The sequence below is a fragment of the Staurois parvus genome, unplaced genomic scaffold, assembly GCF_062004578.1.
Source record: "Staurois parvus isolate SC_StPar_1 unplaced genomic scaffold, SC_StPar_1.0 ptg000078l, whole genome shotgun sequence".
Lineage (NCBI taxonomy): Eukaryota > Metazoa > Chordata > Amphibia > Anura > Ranidae > Staurois > Staurois parvus.
Window position 1 is genome coordinate 8,569,579 of NW_028317874.1, and position 18,063 is coordinate 8,587,641.

At 38.4% G+C, this 18,063-nt stretch overlaps 1 protein-coding gene across 1 annotated transcript in view; it reads right to left on the minus strand.

Annotated features, from left to right (window-relative positions):
* Window positions 1–143: 143 nt before the first annotated feature.
* The window catches only part of AGTR1 (angiotensin II receptor type 1), an 81,964-nt gene continuing 64,044 nt past the window's right edge, over window positions 144–18,063 (minus strand). The window contains exon 2 of the mRNA XM_089669533.1: window positions 144–6,786. Coding sequence (XP_089525659.1) covers window positions 5,655–6,740 — 1,086 coding nt within the window. The 5' untranslated portion in view covers window positions 6,741–6,786 and the 3' untranslated portion in view covers window positions 144–5,654. The remainder of the gene's footprint in view (window positions 6,787–18,063) is intronic.

The window sequence follows — 18,063 nt, forward strand, 5'->3', positions numbered from 1 at the left end:
TCAGGGTGAAGTTATGGCTACTTATCTGCATATGTATTTTGAGTTAGAAGCTATTGGAACAACATCACAGCCATGTAACCAGCAAAAGTTCCAGAAGAGTAGCCTCTATATATTCCTGAAAAAATGACTATAAATAGCAGAAGAAATTTTTAAACAACAAATGTCACTTTATTAAGAACTAGAAAACATTTATAATTTGATTTAATACTTAAGTACATTCACTTCAAGCACAATATTTGAGCATTATATTTATACTGGACACAAATAGATGACATATACAGTGCATTATTACAAAATATTATACATAAACACAACATTTAACAAAAGAATATCCTAACCATACTGCACAGATTCACATACTTCACACTGTTTCTCAGCTACATTTCTTGAAAGACAAACATAATTGTGAGCAGCGCGCTGGAGTTCAAGATTATTCAGTAGAGCAGTGTAGGAAGCAATGGTAATATGCAAAGTGATGCAACTCAAAATAACCATATTCTTTTACCAATAAAGTGGAAGTCTAAACCTTTCTAATATTAAAGTTGTTTTAAAGGCTCAAGGTACCTTCATTCATTCTATGCATGAAGGTAAAAAACCTTCTGTGTGCAGCAGCCCCCCCCCAATACCTACCTGAGCCACATCTCGATCCACCCATGGGAAAAAGAACCTTGACTGTTCCAGGCCTCTCCCTCCTCATTGGCTGAGACAGCAGAAGGAGCCACTGTTATTTACAGCCAGTGAGCCAATGAGAAGAGATTGTGGGCGGGGTCAAGCAGCTCCTGTGTGTGAATGGATGCACAGAGCAGCTGCTTGGGAGCGAGCCTACTTGGGTGCCCCCCATAGAAGTCCTGTAGAGGAAAGATGTCTGTATATTGCTATTCTAAGGGCACTCCGGTCTGGTCATGTGATCAGCTCCCAGTGCTGGCTTCAGGGGACAGGAGAGAGCAGAAACATTGGCTGCAATGCCTTAGCAGCGACGTCACCCATAGACTTACTATAGGGCATCAGTTGTTGGCTATCCCTCCCCTCCCTGAAGCTGGCGCTGGGAGCCAATCATGTGACCAAAGTGGCCTTGAATAGGTTCGTATAGACATCTTTCCTCTACAGGCTAGTTAGTATAGGATAGGTTTAGCCCGGACTTCAAGTTTAAACTATCTTTGAAGATTGGCAACTACTGATTACTGCATTTTGTATAAGTTCTTAACACCAGGGCCCTTTGCACTACATTACTGAATATGCCTAAAATATTATGACTGAGTACAATATAGACTATCAATTACCTTCACAGAGAGAAGAAGCTGAACTGAAATTGAATTGTATTTTTATAGCCTAATATCCTAATAGTAAAGGTTTTGTTTAAAATTTCTGTAAGTTTTACATTTTCTATTGGTACCAAAAAAAGAAACAAAATCACAAGATGGTCAATCCAAATGTTGGACTATTAGTAAATATCACAAATGGTATGGTCTATATAGTGTACAAATACAGAGCAAGGTACAAACAATAATGTGGATATCAACTGAATAGACTGGCCCAATATTGATAAATGGTCATGGGTAAACCTATGTAACAGGCATCTCGTGAAGGGTACAGATTTCCGATGCTGCCTGATAGCTGGAGGGGGAGTCATTCAAATAAACAGAAAGAAATCCAGCTCAAAGAGCTCATTGTGCAGTAAATAAAATATTTAAATTTAATAAATAAAATAATGAAATGCACTCAAAAACAATGTGGAAGAAGGAGTGTCTCTCCATATCGGCATTTCCAATCTATGACATCATTCAAGAGGTGTGTCTGCACAGATAGTGGCTGGTCTCTCTTTCCCCAGCAATAGGGTAAGTATTTTCCCAGCTAGCTGCAGTATGACCTCCATCCAGCCTGGCTGGGATTCTTCCATTACTCCTGTGCCTTGATGTGGACCTACCCATGGCTGCTCATGCTAAGGACTACATGCTCCTTCTTCCAGCTCGTTTGTGAGTGAATTTTATCATTTTATTTAATAAATTGGAAATGTTTTATTTACTACACAATGAGCTCTTTGGATTTCTGATTATTTACATGTTCTATTTTATTGGCTAAAATGCTAGATATTCTGCATTTTAATAAAATCCTTAATATAATTTTTGATTCATGGAATCATTGTGAATGTAATAATATGCTGAAATCCCTAGAGGCAAAGCCTGTGTTGGACATCCCCCTTTATGAAGCAGGGCTATACTTAGAGAAAATATCATCAGTATCATCAGTGGCATGTCACATTACACTACAAGCCAAGGAGGCCATGGAGATTCTCTGGGGTGTAGAAGCTGCCTACCTGGGTACCAGATAATGTACATCAACATCAATAATTTAAGTGATAGTAAACTTGAAAAAAAAAAGCAAAACCTTTCCCCTGCAAGGCAATGCTATAGTGTGCTACTATGCTTCACAAACTAGCACAATATGAAATAGCTTAAAACAAAGCCCCCCAGCAATGCGCTTTCACCACTGACCGGGTTTACAGACTCCAGCCATCTGACTGGCCGGGCCATGATGACGCTACTCCTGCTCATGCGTGTTGGAGTCCCACACGTGACATGGAGCATGCCCGTCATGTTCCTTCAAGGTGCATGCGCCGGTGACATCACCGGCTTCTACAGAAATAAATATCTCCTAAACGGTGCACGCTTAGGATATATTTACAGTACCTACAGGTAAGCGTTATTATAGACCTATCTGTAGGTAGAAGATAAACAGAGAGACTTTACTACCACTTTAAGATAGCAATACCTGTGAGTTAGCCCTACAGGCACTTTCCTCAATTATCAATGCAAGGTCAATGACAATTTATAATTCCCAATTCCCACCTTGTGCTGTAACGCTTTTATGTTCCTATTGAAGTCATTACTCGAGAGTGTTACTGTGCAACGATAAGTACATTGCAACACATATAAGTAAAGTGTATTAACACCCGGTAAGATGCATTTTCATTTTTTCATGTGTTTCCATTATTTCAATGAAAAATGCATTAGCCTTAAAAATTACAATCCTGAATGCCACTGTGTTTCAGACAACCTGGTTCTTAATCATAACACAGTATGAAAAAAGTAACTGCTGAAATAGCTCAGGAACACAGTTATAGATATTAATATTTTTTCTTGAAGGACCAAAAAGCCAGTATATGACCACTTAAGATAACTCTGAATCTGCCTGTTGTTTAAATAAATATGTAAAATGATTTATAAACAATACTTACTTTTATAAATATGCAGAAGTCCTCTCACATTAGTTTTAGGATTTGTCTACTCAAAACTGATATTTCAGTTTTCAGTAATGTTAGCCAATGTCGGTTGATTGGTTGGTAATCTACCTGTCTCTTATCTCTCTGAGTAGCAAGATCTCTGATAATAAATTTCCAGACCAGCCCTTCTGCCATGGCTGTTATGAGAAGGACACATTCTTCCAGTTAGATGTTTTATTTATTTGATGTTATGGGGAATACAAAATGGAGCAGTGAGGCCCCAGGATAATTATGAAAGAACACCCCAAACACAAATGTAGTAAAATAAAGAGCCACACTATAATAGGGAGATCTTATATACAAGACACCTACGAAGCCACTGGGTCATTTACAGTAGCTATATACCAAACTATACTCGAACCAAAACATCACTTTTGGGTGGACAGATCCTTTAATAAAAAACAATGATTTACATATTAGAAACCAGAATGTGATTGAAAAACATATGTACAGGAATATACATTAGAAAATAAAAATATATGTATATTTTAACCTTTATGTGGTAAAATGCATCTATAGTAAAGTACATTCTGAAAGCATTCTTTGCTAAAATGAGGTATAGTAATGAAAGTTTGTTCGTTAGTTCAATCATTCATCCATTCATCAATTCTCTCATTCATTCGGTTGATTTACCAAAATTAACTGTACATGCAGTATTCTTCTGGAATGTGGAGCCTAGGAAAAGCCTACAGAAAGTATTTGGCGGCTAGGTCTTGATTCTAAGGCAAGCCATAGATAATGCAATTTTCATTCCTGCCATGCAAGAAACTCGCTTGAATCCCTCATCCACACTGATTGAGTTGATGGGGGATTCCAGCGATTTTCTTGGATTGCAGTAAAGAAAATCATATTATCTATGGCTTCCCTAATTCAGCACTAGATAGATCGAATCACAGCTGGTCCCTGCTGAATCAATTAATATTTGACCCTTTTATGGCCGGCTTAAGTCTAGTGCGTGTTTGAGCTTTTACTATGAAGCAGTGCAGAGAACAGCAATTGGGTGCAGCAAAAAAATTCAAACATTCTGATTTTATTTTGCAGGGATGAGCATAGTGGAAGATGAGTTCTCAGAGGTTGCAGAGAGTTACCATACTGTACACATTTCTTACCACAATTATATCAATGGTGTATGTTTTATTGACAAGTGTTTCACTCTCTCTGATTTTACAAATATATTAGCTTATGTAAGCAATAATCAATCCAGAGAATTTCAAAATGTATAGATAACTCAACTTTCATAAAACATCTATATACAGTTGCTACACATTTTTCATTTAAAGTGCAACTATGGTTAAAGCCTAAGTTCAGTAAAGAAAAAAAAATCAGCACTAGAGAAATGACTTACTATTGATGCCATATGTCCTTTGTGCTGCTGACTCCTGTTTTAGTTGAAATCTTCCTCCACTGATCTTTCACCCCCACCTCCATCCCCGACCCCAGCCACTGTAATCATCTAGTGCAGTAGGGATTATTTGAGAGTGACCTGTCATATGCACCACACCAAACGATTATGGAGGAAGGTCTAGAGGAGAATTGGAGTCTATAGAGCCAGCAGCATAAGGGACACAGTGCATTGATAGTATGAAATGTCCCTTGTGCTGATTTTTTTGTTTCTTTTTTTTTCTACACTTAGGCTTTAAAATGTCTAGTTATGGGAAGAGTTAAGGCAAGGGTTAAAATGTCTGTCAGATTTCTATTCTTGTCTGTGTTCCCACTGGGTAGGTGTGCTCTCAGACACACAATCCTTGTCAGCTGTTACCAGAAGAGATGTCTATATCTTCCTTCAATTCCTGTTCTGACAACAACTAAAAAATTGGACTCTACCCTGTCTTTATCTACCAACAACAACTGGCAAGGGGCTGAAAAGAAAAAGACAGCTATAAAACAGAAAGATGTAAAAGCCTGACAGTGATTCTAAACTTTTCCCATTCTAGTCAAAACTGGCTGGACATAATGATTATTATTATAATTTTTATTACTACTATAAATGTCACGTCCTTATAACTATCAAAAAAGGGGTGCTCTTATACATGATTTGTGTACAGAATACTCCCAGATACAGTTCACTGCCTAGTGGTTTTTTCTTCATTATAGCACTGGGACCACTCATGTCATTTTATCAGGTAGACTGCCTCAGCTGTCGCTCAGAAAGCAGGAAATTATTGGAATACACGTTTTGCTCGCTATAGAGCATGAATTGGTATGATTCAGTAGTGAAATTTGCCAACATAAATGCAGTGTATAAGATTAGCATATAAGATTTTTTTCCTCAAGAAAAAATGGGATTTTACTGTACAATTTAAATCAGCTATGACCCCATCCATGTGCCACTGTATGCTAATGCAAAGTTTTACAGTCTTTGAATTTTACCAATTTAAGTACCCCCTGTATGTATTTCTTCATGTTCATTCAACTTCAAAGGATTTTTGACTGAGGCTCTGTTATTGTCTGATGGCCGATAAGAAAGAGTACTTGTTTTCGTGTTCAGACTTGCATGTGTCCTTAGTTGTGGTGGTATGTATTTAAGAAGTTGCAGGAAGTGTTTTCGGAAGTTCTTGCCAAAAAAACCATACAAGAATGGGTTCAGACAACTGTTGAAGTAAGCAATGCATATGGTAATTGGCATAGCTGAATCTACAACGTCTTCTACTACGCAACTTTTTATGTGCCCCAGCTGGATCAAAATGTCCACAAAAGTAAACACTTGATGTGGAAGCCAACAGAAGAAAAACACCAGAACGATTGCGACTATCATTTTAAGTATATCATCATTCCTGGTTTTACCTTTTTGCCTTTGGAATGTTGACTTCAGTGTCTTGCCAATGAAGATGTAGCTTGTCAAAATGATCAAGAAAGGAATGAAAAATCCAAGAACATTCTTTGTAATGCCCATTCCAATCAACACATTTTGTGTATCATTAGACTTGTAGTAAAAAGCACAAACTGTTAAGTTTTCCTCTTTAATAAGGATTACTCTCCGAAAGATATAAGTGGGGAGGCTAGCCAAACATGCAAGAATCCATATTGCAATACAGGTTATCTTGGCAAACATCATGGTGCGCCGAATGCGAGATTTCATAGGGTGCACAATGGCTCTGTATCGGTCAATGCTGAGACACGTAAGTAGAAGGACGGATGTGTATAAATTTAATGTAATTGCTCCTGATGCCAGTTTGCACAAAAAGCTACCGAAAGGCCATTCATAGTGCATGGCTGTATAGGCTGCCCACAAAGGTAACGTGATCACAAAACACAAATCCGCAATGGCTAAATTCAATAAAAATATGCTGGCCACTGTCTTCATCTTCATGTAGCAATAAATGACGATGACCACAAGACTATTCCCAAAAATTCCTACAACAAATATTATGCTGTAAATTATTGGGACAGTGATGAACAAGTAATTGTGTCTTCCTGATTTGGAACAGTCAACATCAACATTTTCTATTGATGCATTCATGTTGAGAATTATTAAGGGTATTTAATTCACAATTTTGAAATTGTACCTGAAGAGAGAAAAGATAACAATAATTAGTTTTTTTTTTTAAATATTACATAGTGATTAACTCTAGTACTTACCTTTTTAAAGCTTTAAAGTACATGTCCAGCCAAAACAATTTTGGGGAGGGGTTGAATATATTGGGGAAGGGTTAGAAACCCTATGAGGTGTTATTGCTATCCAGGACTCAGTTAAAAAGATTTCCTATTACCTCCTGTACTGCTGATAATGATTTCATCAGACAGGAAGGATGGTAAATATTTAATGGCAACATAAATGCATATAAAAATGCTTTGTCAAACAGCTTTTAATCACTGTCTGTGTCCCTGTTGTAGATTTTTCCTCAATTACTGTCTGGTGAAAAAGTGGAATAGGGAGCAAGAGGAAATCCCTAATAAAGGTCTGGATACCATTAAAGCTATAGCTATAGTGGGCCATCTTAAAATCTACATTTGTGCCCAGAAAAATACTTAAAATGCCCATACAAGTATATATTTACTGAAAGCAGGGGCCCTGTAGGAGAAATGGTGTCATTTACAATTTTTTTAAATCAAATTTATAATTTCGGGAAGAAATACACTAATATGAATTTTAGTGCACACAAACCAAATATAACACACAATCTTGTCATAATATGTAAAAGATTGGGTTGCATAAAATATATAGACACCAAACATGCCAAAAAATGTGCACAATAATAAAAAGAAAACACTACGGTACTAAAAATTGTCCATAGCAAAGTTTTAAAAGCATTTACAGGCTATGCCTTTAGAGTTAGCAGAACATGAGGGCCCTAGAATTATTGCTCTTACTTTGCAGTTCGCATCAATACCTAACATGTTTGGCACCATCTCTGCTTACTTAGATATCTGTGCACTACTAAAGCATTTGCATTAATGGGTGTGTGTGTGTGTGTGTGTGTGGGGGGGGGGGGGGGGCAACAGGGTTGCTTTTAAAAATTTTTTATTTGTTTTATCATAATTTGAATTTTTTTAACACTTGTATTTTATTTTTTTGTTTAATGTAACTTTATTGCTCCCTATATGATATCATTTGGCAGGTGACAAGTACTCTTTAAAGAGGCATCAGAGGTCTACGTGAGCCCTAATGTCTCCACTGCCCTCTACTTCAGCACCTTCACAGTACTGTAAAAGAGACTGGGTGGTTCTACATCACTTTTACTTGATAACCAAGAGCAAAATGATAAGGTCACAGCAGCCATGAACTTGTTTTAACTCTTTGAATTCCAGAATGTTTATTAAGAGCTTGTGGACCTCCATTGGTTAAACAGTGAAGTCTGCAATCTATTTCTTTTGCTTAGCTGTCATAGCAGTGCAGATTTATTTGCTTCATAGATTCTACTACATTTCAGCCACTCCAAAATTAACGTAAACACAAAACAGAGGGCGCAACAGCCTAGTGCATTATTCTTAAGACTGGACTTTATTATTAAAACATGTACTCACAAGACCACAGATGTACAAAGACTTATCACAACACAACAGCAAATTCTGACCAACGATGCATCTCATCACAGTGTAGGGTATATAGAGATCAACCTTGCTGATGCGTTTTGAGTCCTTGCCTCTTCTTCAGAGCTGTATGAATGCATAGTGAGTATGCATACTTATATGGTATAAAACAGAACAAGTTTCATATCCTGTTTTATACCATATAAGTATGGATACTCACCATGGATTCATACAGCTCTAAAGAAGAGGCAAGGCCTTGAAACACATCAGGAGGTTTGATCTCTCTATACTCTACAATGTAATAAGATGCATCGTTGGTTAGAATTTGCTGTTGTGTTGTGACTAGCCTTTGTACATCTGTGGTCTTATGAGTATACAACTTTTCATGTTTTTAATAATAAAGTTTAGTCTTAAGAATAATGCACTAGGCTGGTGCGCCCTCTGTTTTGTTTTTACGTTTATAGTGTTCTCACACATCCCCAGTCATGAGAGGGCAACAAGGCGAGGCATATCTGACAGACCCAAGAGGGAGATTTAGCCAAGCGTCATTTGTGGGACAACTTCCAAGTGCAGGAGATTGAGTGGATTTATTAACTTTATGCTTGGAACTCCAAAATTAACTCTGTATATCTAATGCAGTCTTTCTGAAATTCTAATAAAGTGTATCGTTAGCTAAAATTTGATAAAACAGCTGAGATTTGTAGTTTTGCCAAAAAAGTCAGAGTTTAAAGTTTGTGTTAAGACTATAATGAAAATGCATGCAGGCGCTCTAATAATTATGTAATCATATGAAATATTTTGCTGGTTATTTTTGCTACTTCACCTGATTTTTTACTGACTAATAGACCACCCCTTTACATTAAATCAGGCCATATATGGATTGAAATTCGGCTGGTTTAGCAGAGACTGGGCACATTTCGATCCATGTATTGCCACTGTGGTTGAATGGAAGTCAATCTAGCGACTTCTGTACAACCGCTCTGTTTTAAAAGCCGATTAACGCTGCAGGCTATAGGCTGCTATGCTAATCTGTGTATTCTGATGGCAGGGAAGTCTCTCCACTGTCAGAATACATCACAGTGGGGAGGATTCCCCCATCCACACATTTGACATTGGGTCAGTTTTTTTTTTCAATCTTCTGGTTGCATGAAAAAAAAAACTGAGTAATCCATGGCCCGCCTTAATCCCTGACAATTTAGATCTGATAAACTTAAAAAACTTTTATCCAATGTGCTGGTCACTAGTAGTGCACTGACTAAAGCTGGCTATACACAGAGTGAATTTTGTAAGTTCCTGATGAACTGGCTTACATTTGCAAGGTGGGTGGCTGTGTTGGCTGCCTCCCACCCAACATCTCTGAATTGAAAAGTCAAAGGAGCAGGGCAGAAAATTGTCAGCAGAACAGTGCCTGCATCCAATCCGAAAAAATCCATATGTGCACGGTCAGCTTAAGTTACAGTTTTCCTTCTGTCTATCCTTGATTTCAGCATTATTTTCTGGTAAGATCAGTGACAGTATTGTTGCGTAACTGCAAAATGCCACAGAAAGAAGTTACTTGGGGGCCCCATCAAAATTTGTAGTCATGCCTGGTAGGGGTTCTAACTCTCCTCCATTCTATCCAAAACAAAGACAAAACAAAAAAATTGCATTGGCTGGACATACAGTTATTTTCTGATTTTAGGACTGCATACTAGTTTCAGGAATGCGACATGCACCAGAGTTTAATAAGTTCATTTTTATAACCATGGGATTAGTATGTGACTTAACAGTATAAAAATGGGAACTTTTATTTTAAACTTTTGACAGATGTATTTTAAAACTTAGTATGTTCCCTTTTAAGCCACTAATAATTTTCCTTATAACTTTCAAGCAGTAAATAAAAAAAAAATAAAATCAATAACTAATTATGGTTTTCAGATCTAACATACCTCATTTGTACCTAATAAATGGTAGAAAAGATGAATAATTAAAAATAAATGTGATTTTACATGATATAATTTATATTATTTTTACACCATGAACACAATAATAATTTGCACAAGAGAAAGCTAATGGAGTCCGCCTTCAAAATACCCAACTCTGAGCTACAACAAAAAAGTGACATAATACTAATTACTACAAATTAAAGTATTCTGAATCTAAATCTGAATACTATGATTGACTAATACTAGTCAGGGATGATTTTTAACAATCTGAATGACCTCTGCTAAAGTTAAGTTCAAGGCACCATCATTTAAACAGCTTGAGAGTGGTTAGTAGCTGTTTATCTCTGCTGTGTAATAATGAGGTGCCTCTTTTATTCATACAGCTTAAAAATATGGATCTTAGTTTTACCGGACAATACATTTCCAATTGTACTTCCCCCTTACCAACGCTAGTCCTGCAAGTATGATTTTCCCATTCATAAAATGCATGGCCACACCATAGGCTGCGTGTTGCCAAGCATAAATAGTGACAAGAATACGACACCAGCACTAGTGGTGCAGGGGGGAGAAGTACAGAGGGAGCTGTACTATTAAGTATAACTAACAGCCAAGTTTTGACAAAGGCTATATGAAGAGATAACCAGATACCATCATCTCTAAATCTATTCAAATGGTGGTGCCAGGAAGGGCTGGTGCTTCCACTAGGCAATCTAGACTGCTGGCCGGAGGGCACTGCCACCTAGCGGCACCTGGGCGCAGCACAGGCCGGCACTCTCTCTGTGTGGGACACTGCAACATCATGAATGATCCTTCAGCTGAGGGCAGGAATAAAGGACAGAGAAAGATGGCGGGTGTCCGGGGCAGTGTAGCAGCTGAGATGCTTCTCCTTCCAGTGTTCCTATCACACTACTGAAAGCCGTCTGGTGACTGATGATCACTGTGGAGTTCCAGCCCTTCTCTTCCCATTCATAAGCGGAAGCAGAGCTGCGCCTGCAGAGGAAGGTAATGTCTGACTCTGATGTCTTGTATCTGTATGATTGTGACCCGGCTGGCCATCCATCACATTCCTGCAGTTGGGCCCTTCAAATTATTATAAACCGTTTCTGACTAGTTCTCTTTTTAAAATGATAGCACCTTATCAAACCTCTGGGCTCACTAGGCACAATGTAATTGACACATAAAATTTTAGTGACCAATTTGACTGAGTCTAAAAATCATCTCATATTATTATCTCCTAATGGTGCTTTGATACAACCTTTTTATCCCTCTCTTAACGGACTCTATTAAATGACTTGATATTATTGTGAAAATATAATGATAGTAACATTTCTGCTGTGGCAATGAAATTAAATGTCATCTTGTTTGATATTAAAGCTAAGTGGAGAAAACTTAATTTTTATTTGCTTACACTTATACAGCTCTTGAAAAATATTGCTGTATTGTGCTTTTATAGTAAATCATTTTTAGAAGATTATTGCTGATCTATGGTCCACTGTGAAATGAAGACATTGATTATTTTGGAGGTTATCTTATCAGTACACAAGGAGAGTAATTACAGCAATGCAGAATCTACAAACCTCTAGTTTCCATATTTAGGCCTGGGAAACACATGTTATTAAAACAACTGTGCAAACTTTACTGAGATACCATTGATATAACACAAATTCCCTTGCTATATGTAGAATTTAACTTTAAAATGTCCAAATAACATATAAAAATCTGATTTTTTTTCCAATTTACTGCATATACATTAAATAAGTGTGTAAAGGGCATAGGCATCACCAGTAAATACATTTTAGGTTCATGTACTATATGTATAAAACAATCATGTTTAGCTAAGACAGTACAATTGGTTATAGCTAGGTTCACACTATTGCGGCTTTGTGGGCCTCGTTTTCATGGGCACGACAACCCATTCATTTGAATGGGCTGCTGTGCCTATGTTTCATGCAGGAAAAAGTTTCCTGCAGCATTTTGTAAAAGTAGAGGACAAGAAATTTTCACGCGGTTCCCACACCCAAAAACGCACTACGTTTTTAGATGCATGGGGGTGCCATTAAGAATGAACGTCACACCAGCGTTTTTAAAGAGAAGCGCAGTTGTGCTGCAGGGAGTTGCGGGTGTGATTCCTGCACCCGTAACCATCTGCTATAGTGTGAACCTAGCCTTACAGTAGCCAATCAGATGTTTATCAGTTCAGGACAATGAAGCATTATTTGTGACTGGTTGTTTTGGGACAAAACAATAGCAAATATTTCTTTTTCAAAAACGCTGGCCACCAGTAAAGCCATATGTCACAACAAATAGTGGCAGGACTTATTTGGATTACTTCTATTTTATGCCAGGACAGCCATTGTACTCAATGGAAAAAAAATACAAACATTGCTCCAACACTCACTTGCAAGAAATATTTCATAAACTCCAATAAACACCTCTAAAAGAATTGTTTTTGAGCCGAGGTCACTCAAACAAATTTCATATAGTGTGGTCTACTTGGTACATTTGAGAACTTGAGTGACTTTCAAATAGTATCTTTGAATTTTCATGCTGCTCACTTTTTAGATATTCTTACATTCATTTGAGATACATGGGCATAAATGAGATATATTATATGTCACTTGATTTTGGTACCATCCCTCTCTTCACTTAGCATAGCTATACCTCTTTCTTCAATTACCACTATGTTCTTTACAGCCTGGAGATGGAGGGTTTGGGTGCCTTACCTTGCTTTTTATAATGAATTGGAACTATATTATCTGTAAGGCTAGTCTGGGCAGGCAGGTCTAAATTAGGTGACACTCTGTAATTTTAGCATGACAAAAAACTGCAATCTCTAATGAAGTATTAACTCACTATTGCATTGTCTTTGCAGGCTTATATAAGAAAGAATGTACTGAATGAAACCCGTACCTTGTTTTTTCCCCTGCTGAATTACAGTGTATTGGAATGAGATATATTAAGATAATATAAAAGGGGTTGTCCTTCCTGAATATCTTCTTTCCTAGACTAATGTTTATGTAGACTTTCTAAAAATCTGGTCATATGCATTATAACAAAGTAAGTTGTTGTAATAATAATAATAATAATAATAATATGCTTTTGGTAATAAGTGCTACAGTGGCAGAACTACCAGGGTCACAAAGGTTGCACTTGTGACCAAGCCCTGTGGTTTCACCACCATGGTGGGGGACCAGGCACCAGGAAGGGCATGTCACTGTTTTGCTGGGTCCCTCCTGGGATTTGATTTAAGTTCCAGTGTCAATTGCGGCACTGGGCTCCACTGACTTGCCTGGCATGGGCGCTGTAGTGACACCTCCCTCACAGCTTGCCTGGGCTCCAACACACTGCAATACTTTCTCTATGTTGCAGCTGGCATGTGCCACACAATCTGAGACCTGTAGTAATACAATATGTATGGAGACTACAGGGAAGGGGGACACAATGACCGAGTAGGGGGGTGAGGGAGTCAAGTTAAGAGATGTATACTTGGAGGAGAGTTTAGGAGGGAGGGTGGAAGTAAGAGGATAAGTGTTGGAGGGACGCTTTTAGAGCAGAGAGCACTTCTGCTAGAAGTGGCAGTTTGATTTGCAATCCGACCTCCCCACCCCCTTCTAGCATGTCATCTTGTATCTGCAGCAAAAGCACCTCAAATCACTTATTCTCTTACCCCTCCTCTCCCCCAAATTAAACGGATTCTAGCTGCCACAGAGGTGGCAATACACCACCTGGGACCCTGGGCACCCCGCAAGAGATGATAAACCACGATTAACTGTTTAATTTCTAGCAGATGCCTGGTGAAAATATCATGCATTTCCACTAGGGATCTGCTAGCATTGAACTGGATAATCATACACTTCCAACACAAATCTGAAAGGGTTAATCATGTATTTCCAACTGGGATCTCATCTGCCAGCAATGAAAAGGTTAATGATGTTCAGTCATCAGGGATCTTCTAGCAATGAAAGTTTTATTGCTAGAAGATCCCTGGTGACTGGACATGATTTACCCTTTCATTGGCAGATGCTATTTTGAAGGAGGGGGTCAAGTGGGCCCTTCTTGGTTTCTTGCCCTAGTGCTCTGAACATTATAGTTACTGTACATCTTTGAAGCATTGAACTCTATTAATGAGATGCCAGAAGTATGGGAGGAGATGAAAGAGGAAACTATAACAAAACAAAAACTGGTCTCAGGCACCTAAGCAGGAAGGCCAAGCTGACCACCAATTGCTTAAACAATCTTGGCTTCTGATAACCTACTTAAAGCCCAGCTCTGGGCAGAAAAAAAAATATCCCTTGCAGACTGTGCCCATACTACAAGGGTTAATAACTTGTTTTGTCTAGAGGAAAGGATAAACAGTTTTACTTACCTGATCCACCACTTCCGTGGCAGATGGTGCTCCCCCATGCTCCAGTGGTGGACTATTCCTCACGTCAAAAGCAGAGCTACAGTATGGAACCTGCTCTGGTCTTGATGATGTTAGGACGGGGATCGGTCTAGTTGCAAGAAGGAGCAGAGGATCGGGTAAGGATATTTCCTTTTATTGTTCCCCTAGACATAAATGAGCAAGTAACCTTTGGAGTGCAGACACAGCTCCACTGCAAGGGATAATTTTTTATTTGCCTGGGGAGGGACATTAATGAAATATCTGCTTTCAATCTCAAATTAAACTATTGCCATAACTCTTGGTTATCATGGAAAGTTAAATAACAACATATTTGAAAAGTGGGTCAAGCTGGTCCAAACAAACTATTTCCTAGCACATGCAGTGGCTGTCAGTGCTGTATACTGTAAACTGTATGCGGAGGCTACATACAGTTTATACAATGCCAATAGCGGCTGTGCAAAAAAACTGCATAAAGTTCACTAAAACATGGAGTTAGGCTTTACATGACTTTGTGTATTATGCTTTCTTACACGATAATTTCTTTACCGTTTTCAGAAACCATCCCATTGCTTTCCTTTTATTACAATATGTGGGATTAAATTATCCTATGGAAGTATTTTTAATTTGTCTCTTGTTTGTATCCTCAAACATTACAGACTAGTACAACTCATCAAAGTGAAACAAAATTCAGCTGACAATTTATTTATGACAGATATTACAACATGAGGTACTGCGAACATTTTGATCAGCCTTGTAGAATATACATAAATTAAATTACCTCTTTCAAAACTCCGAAGGCTATAATTAGAACATCAAATTATGTTAAAACCACCTATGAAAGAGCTCTGCCGTGAGGATCAGTGTTACACATACAAGATGACAAAATCCAGGAAATTCAATTAAGACTGAAAGTTCACCTTTCATTCCAATTAAAGGCTTGAAAACAAATGAGAAATCACTGTTACTTGGTTACATCCTACTTGATTAACGATTTTACAAATGCATTTCATTTGAAATGAAACCTGAAAGAAACAGTAAGACCTCGGTCTTAAAATGGAAACCACTGGATGATATCTGGTTATCCACAAAACCGGCTTCCCAAAATATAGTGGCCCTAGAAACTAATCACAAAGTTCTTATGAGGTGGTACATGGTTCCCGCTCGAATGGCTAAATATCTCCCCTCCTACCCTTCTGCTTGCTTTAGGGGCTGCTCCAACCCTAGCACTCATTTCCATACACAGTGGGCTTGCCCTGTGGCCCACTCTTTCTGTATTGAGGTTTTCCATATCCTTTCTACTATGTTCTCCTACTCCCTACCCCCTGACCTGGTCACAGCCCTCCTTAATAAACAGCCACCAGACGTGTCTCATAGATAATTCAAACTCCTCTTGCAGGTCACAACTGCAGCAAAACAAACCATAGCCAAGGCCTGGAAATCTCCTCACCTCCATATCCTAGAAGTGAAACACAGGATCACTAGAGCCATGATCCATGCTAAGGCTGAAGCAGTCCTTTTAGATAAAGTGCGGAAATATAAAATGCTGTGGAAACCTTGTATAGAACATTTCCTCCCAGCTGATTTTGAAGAAACCCTACTCGCCCCCTCGCCGCTCCTCTCCCCTCACCCTTCCCCCCCCAGTCTACCTCTTCGCCGCCCTTCACTCTTCCCCTATATACCTCTCCCATTCTCTTTCTTTTCCATAACTTCCCTCCCTTTTCCTTTCTCTTCCTTTTCTTCCCTCCTCCATTTTTTTTCTCTGTCTTTTTTGATTTATTTAAATATACCTTCCGTGATACCTGCATCTCCCTACCCCCCAGGTTAAGCAAACTAATATAACAGAAATGTTACCCTCATTGGTATAATTGATGAGCTACTCTTCACATACTGCTAATCTTACCCTGATTTGTCAATGCTTTCGATATACTGCTCAGTGTGTAAACTTGGCTCCATTGTACTCATTCCATGTATTTTGTTTCTGCTCTTACTGCTAGGGGTTGTGTCCCCACCATTTATGAATGTCTTTCAGGCACTCTTTAAAATACTACCGCTGTTATCTCCTGTTATGGTTGCCTACCAGTAATCTTTACACCTGTAATTATTATTTCAGATATGTTACCTTCAATAAAATATTTGAACAAGAAAATGATAGATAGATACAAAAACAGTCTGTTAGTTCTTTCAAAATGTCTTTGTTTGTTAGGGAATGCAAAAAGAACATACACAGGGATGACCTCTTAAAGTTTAAGAGTGTTGGTTAGAATATGGCTACATTTTAAAAGGAGTTTCCTGGACCTATGAGATCCAGGAAAGAAGGAATTAAAGAGACACTGTTATTTTGCCATGCAGGTCTCTACAAGGTGGCTCCCCAAACCCCACTAAAATCACTAATGCTTGCAAAAAAAGGGAGCAGTGGTCATCTTGGTCATGTAACAGTGCTCAACCCTAGTGCATGGCTTGATGAGGAGCTCACATGCTGCCAGGAACTGGAACCACCTGGTATTGCTACTTGCTGTGGCAGACAAGGTTGCAGTCACTCTTTAAATGCAGGGCGCAACAATAAAAATCCCAAGCATATGAGGTACATTTCTTTGGCTAAATTTGTTGCTTTAATACTTTTTAAGATACTGTATAACTGTGAAGAACACATGAAAATGGATCATAACTGGAAACAGTTCTAGGAATGCTCAATTACTTATACATTTTAAATAAATAATGAATTGACAAAATTAAACAACTGTAGCTCTACCCCCACAGGAGCCGCTTGGTAATTTGGGCTCTTTGCTGTGTTCCTCAACTCCTAGCCGTATGAAGGTCATTGCAAGTACTTACAGAGACATAAGTATAGATGCCATTACCTTGGTTGAGCTAATAACAGGAAATAGACACAAGACAGCATACAGGAAATATATTGAGACACAGTCTGATGGACAATGTAATGTGATCTCTATTACCAAGGTAACTTGAATAGAATTCTGTACCACTACACTAGAGTCAACTCATAAATCAGCAAGATCATTAATAAGCAGCGCATATAAACATTAACTGTAGCATGGATAATGATACTGTAGCTGGCTGAGAGTGCAAAATAATATGGAGAGTTCTGTGTAATATCCCCTGAGAGGTATCTCTCAACTAAGCCTCAAGCAAAGGGTATGTGTGGTATCTGTAAATGGGCAGTCTTTTGTCCTAACTCTTCAGCCATGTAACGTTGGGGCCCAATTGTATTGTTGGTGCACACGAGGACAGTCCCAATAAGACCTGCAGGCAGTAATAAGGCTACTAGGTAGCTTTGTAGTCAGTTCTTAAGGGTCAGTCTCTCTAATAGCAACAAGTAATGGTCACAAGGCCCTCTTACCAGACCCAGTAACACGGCATGGAATTCCCACTGCATGTAGGTGTTAAGGAAGCAGGCCTTAGATATCAAATAGATACTATACTATAACTGCTGCTTTAAACAATATGGTTCAAACCTGTGTCACAAACTTTTCAGGACCTTTTAG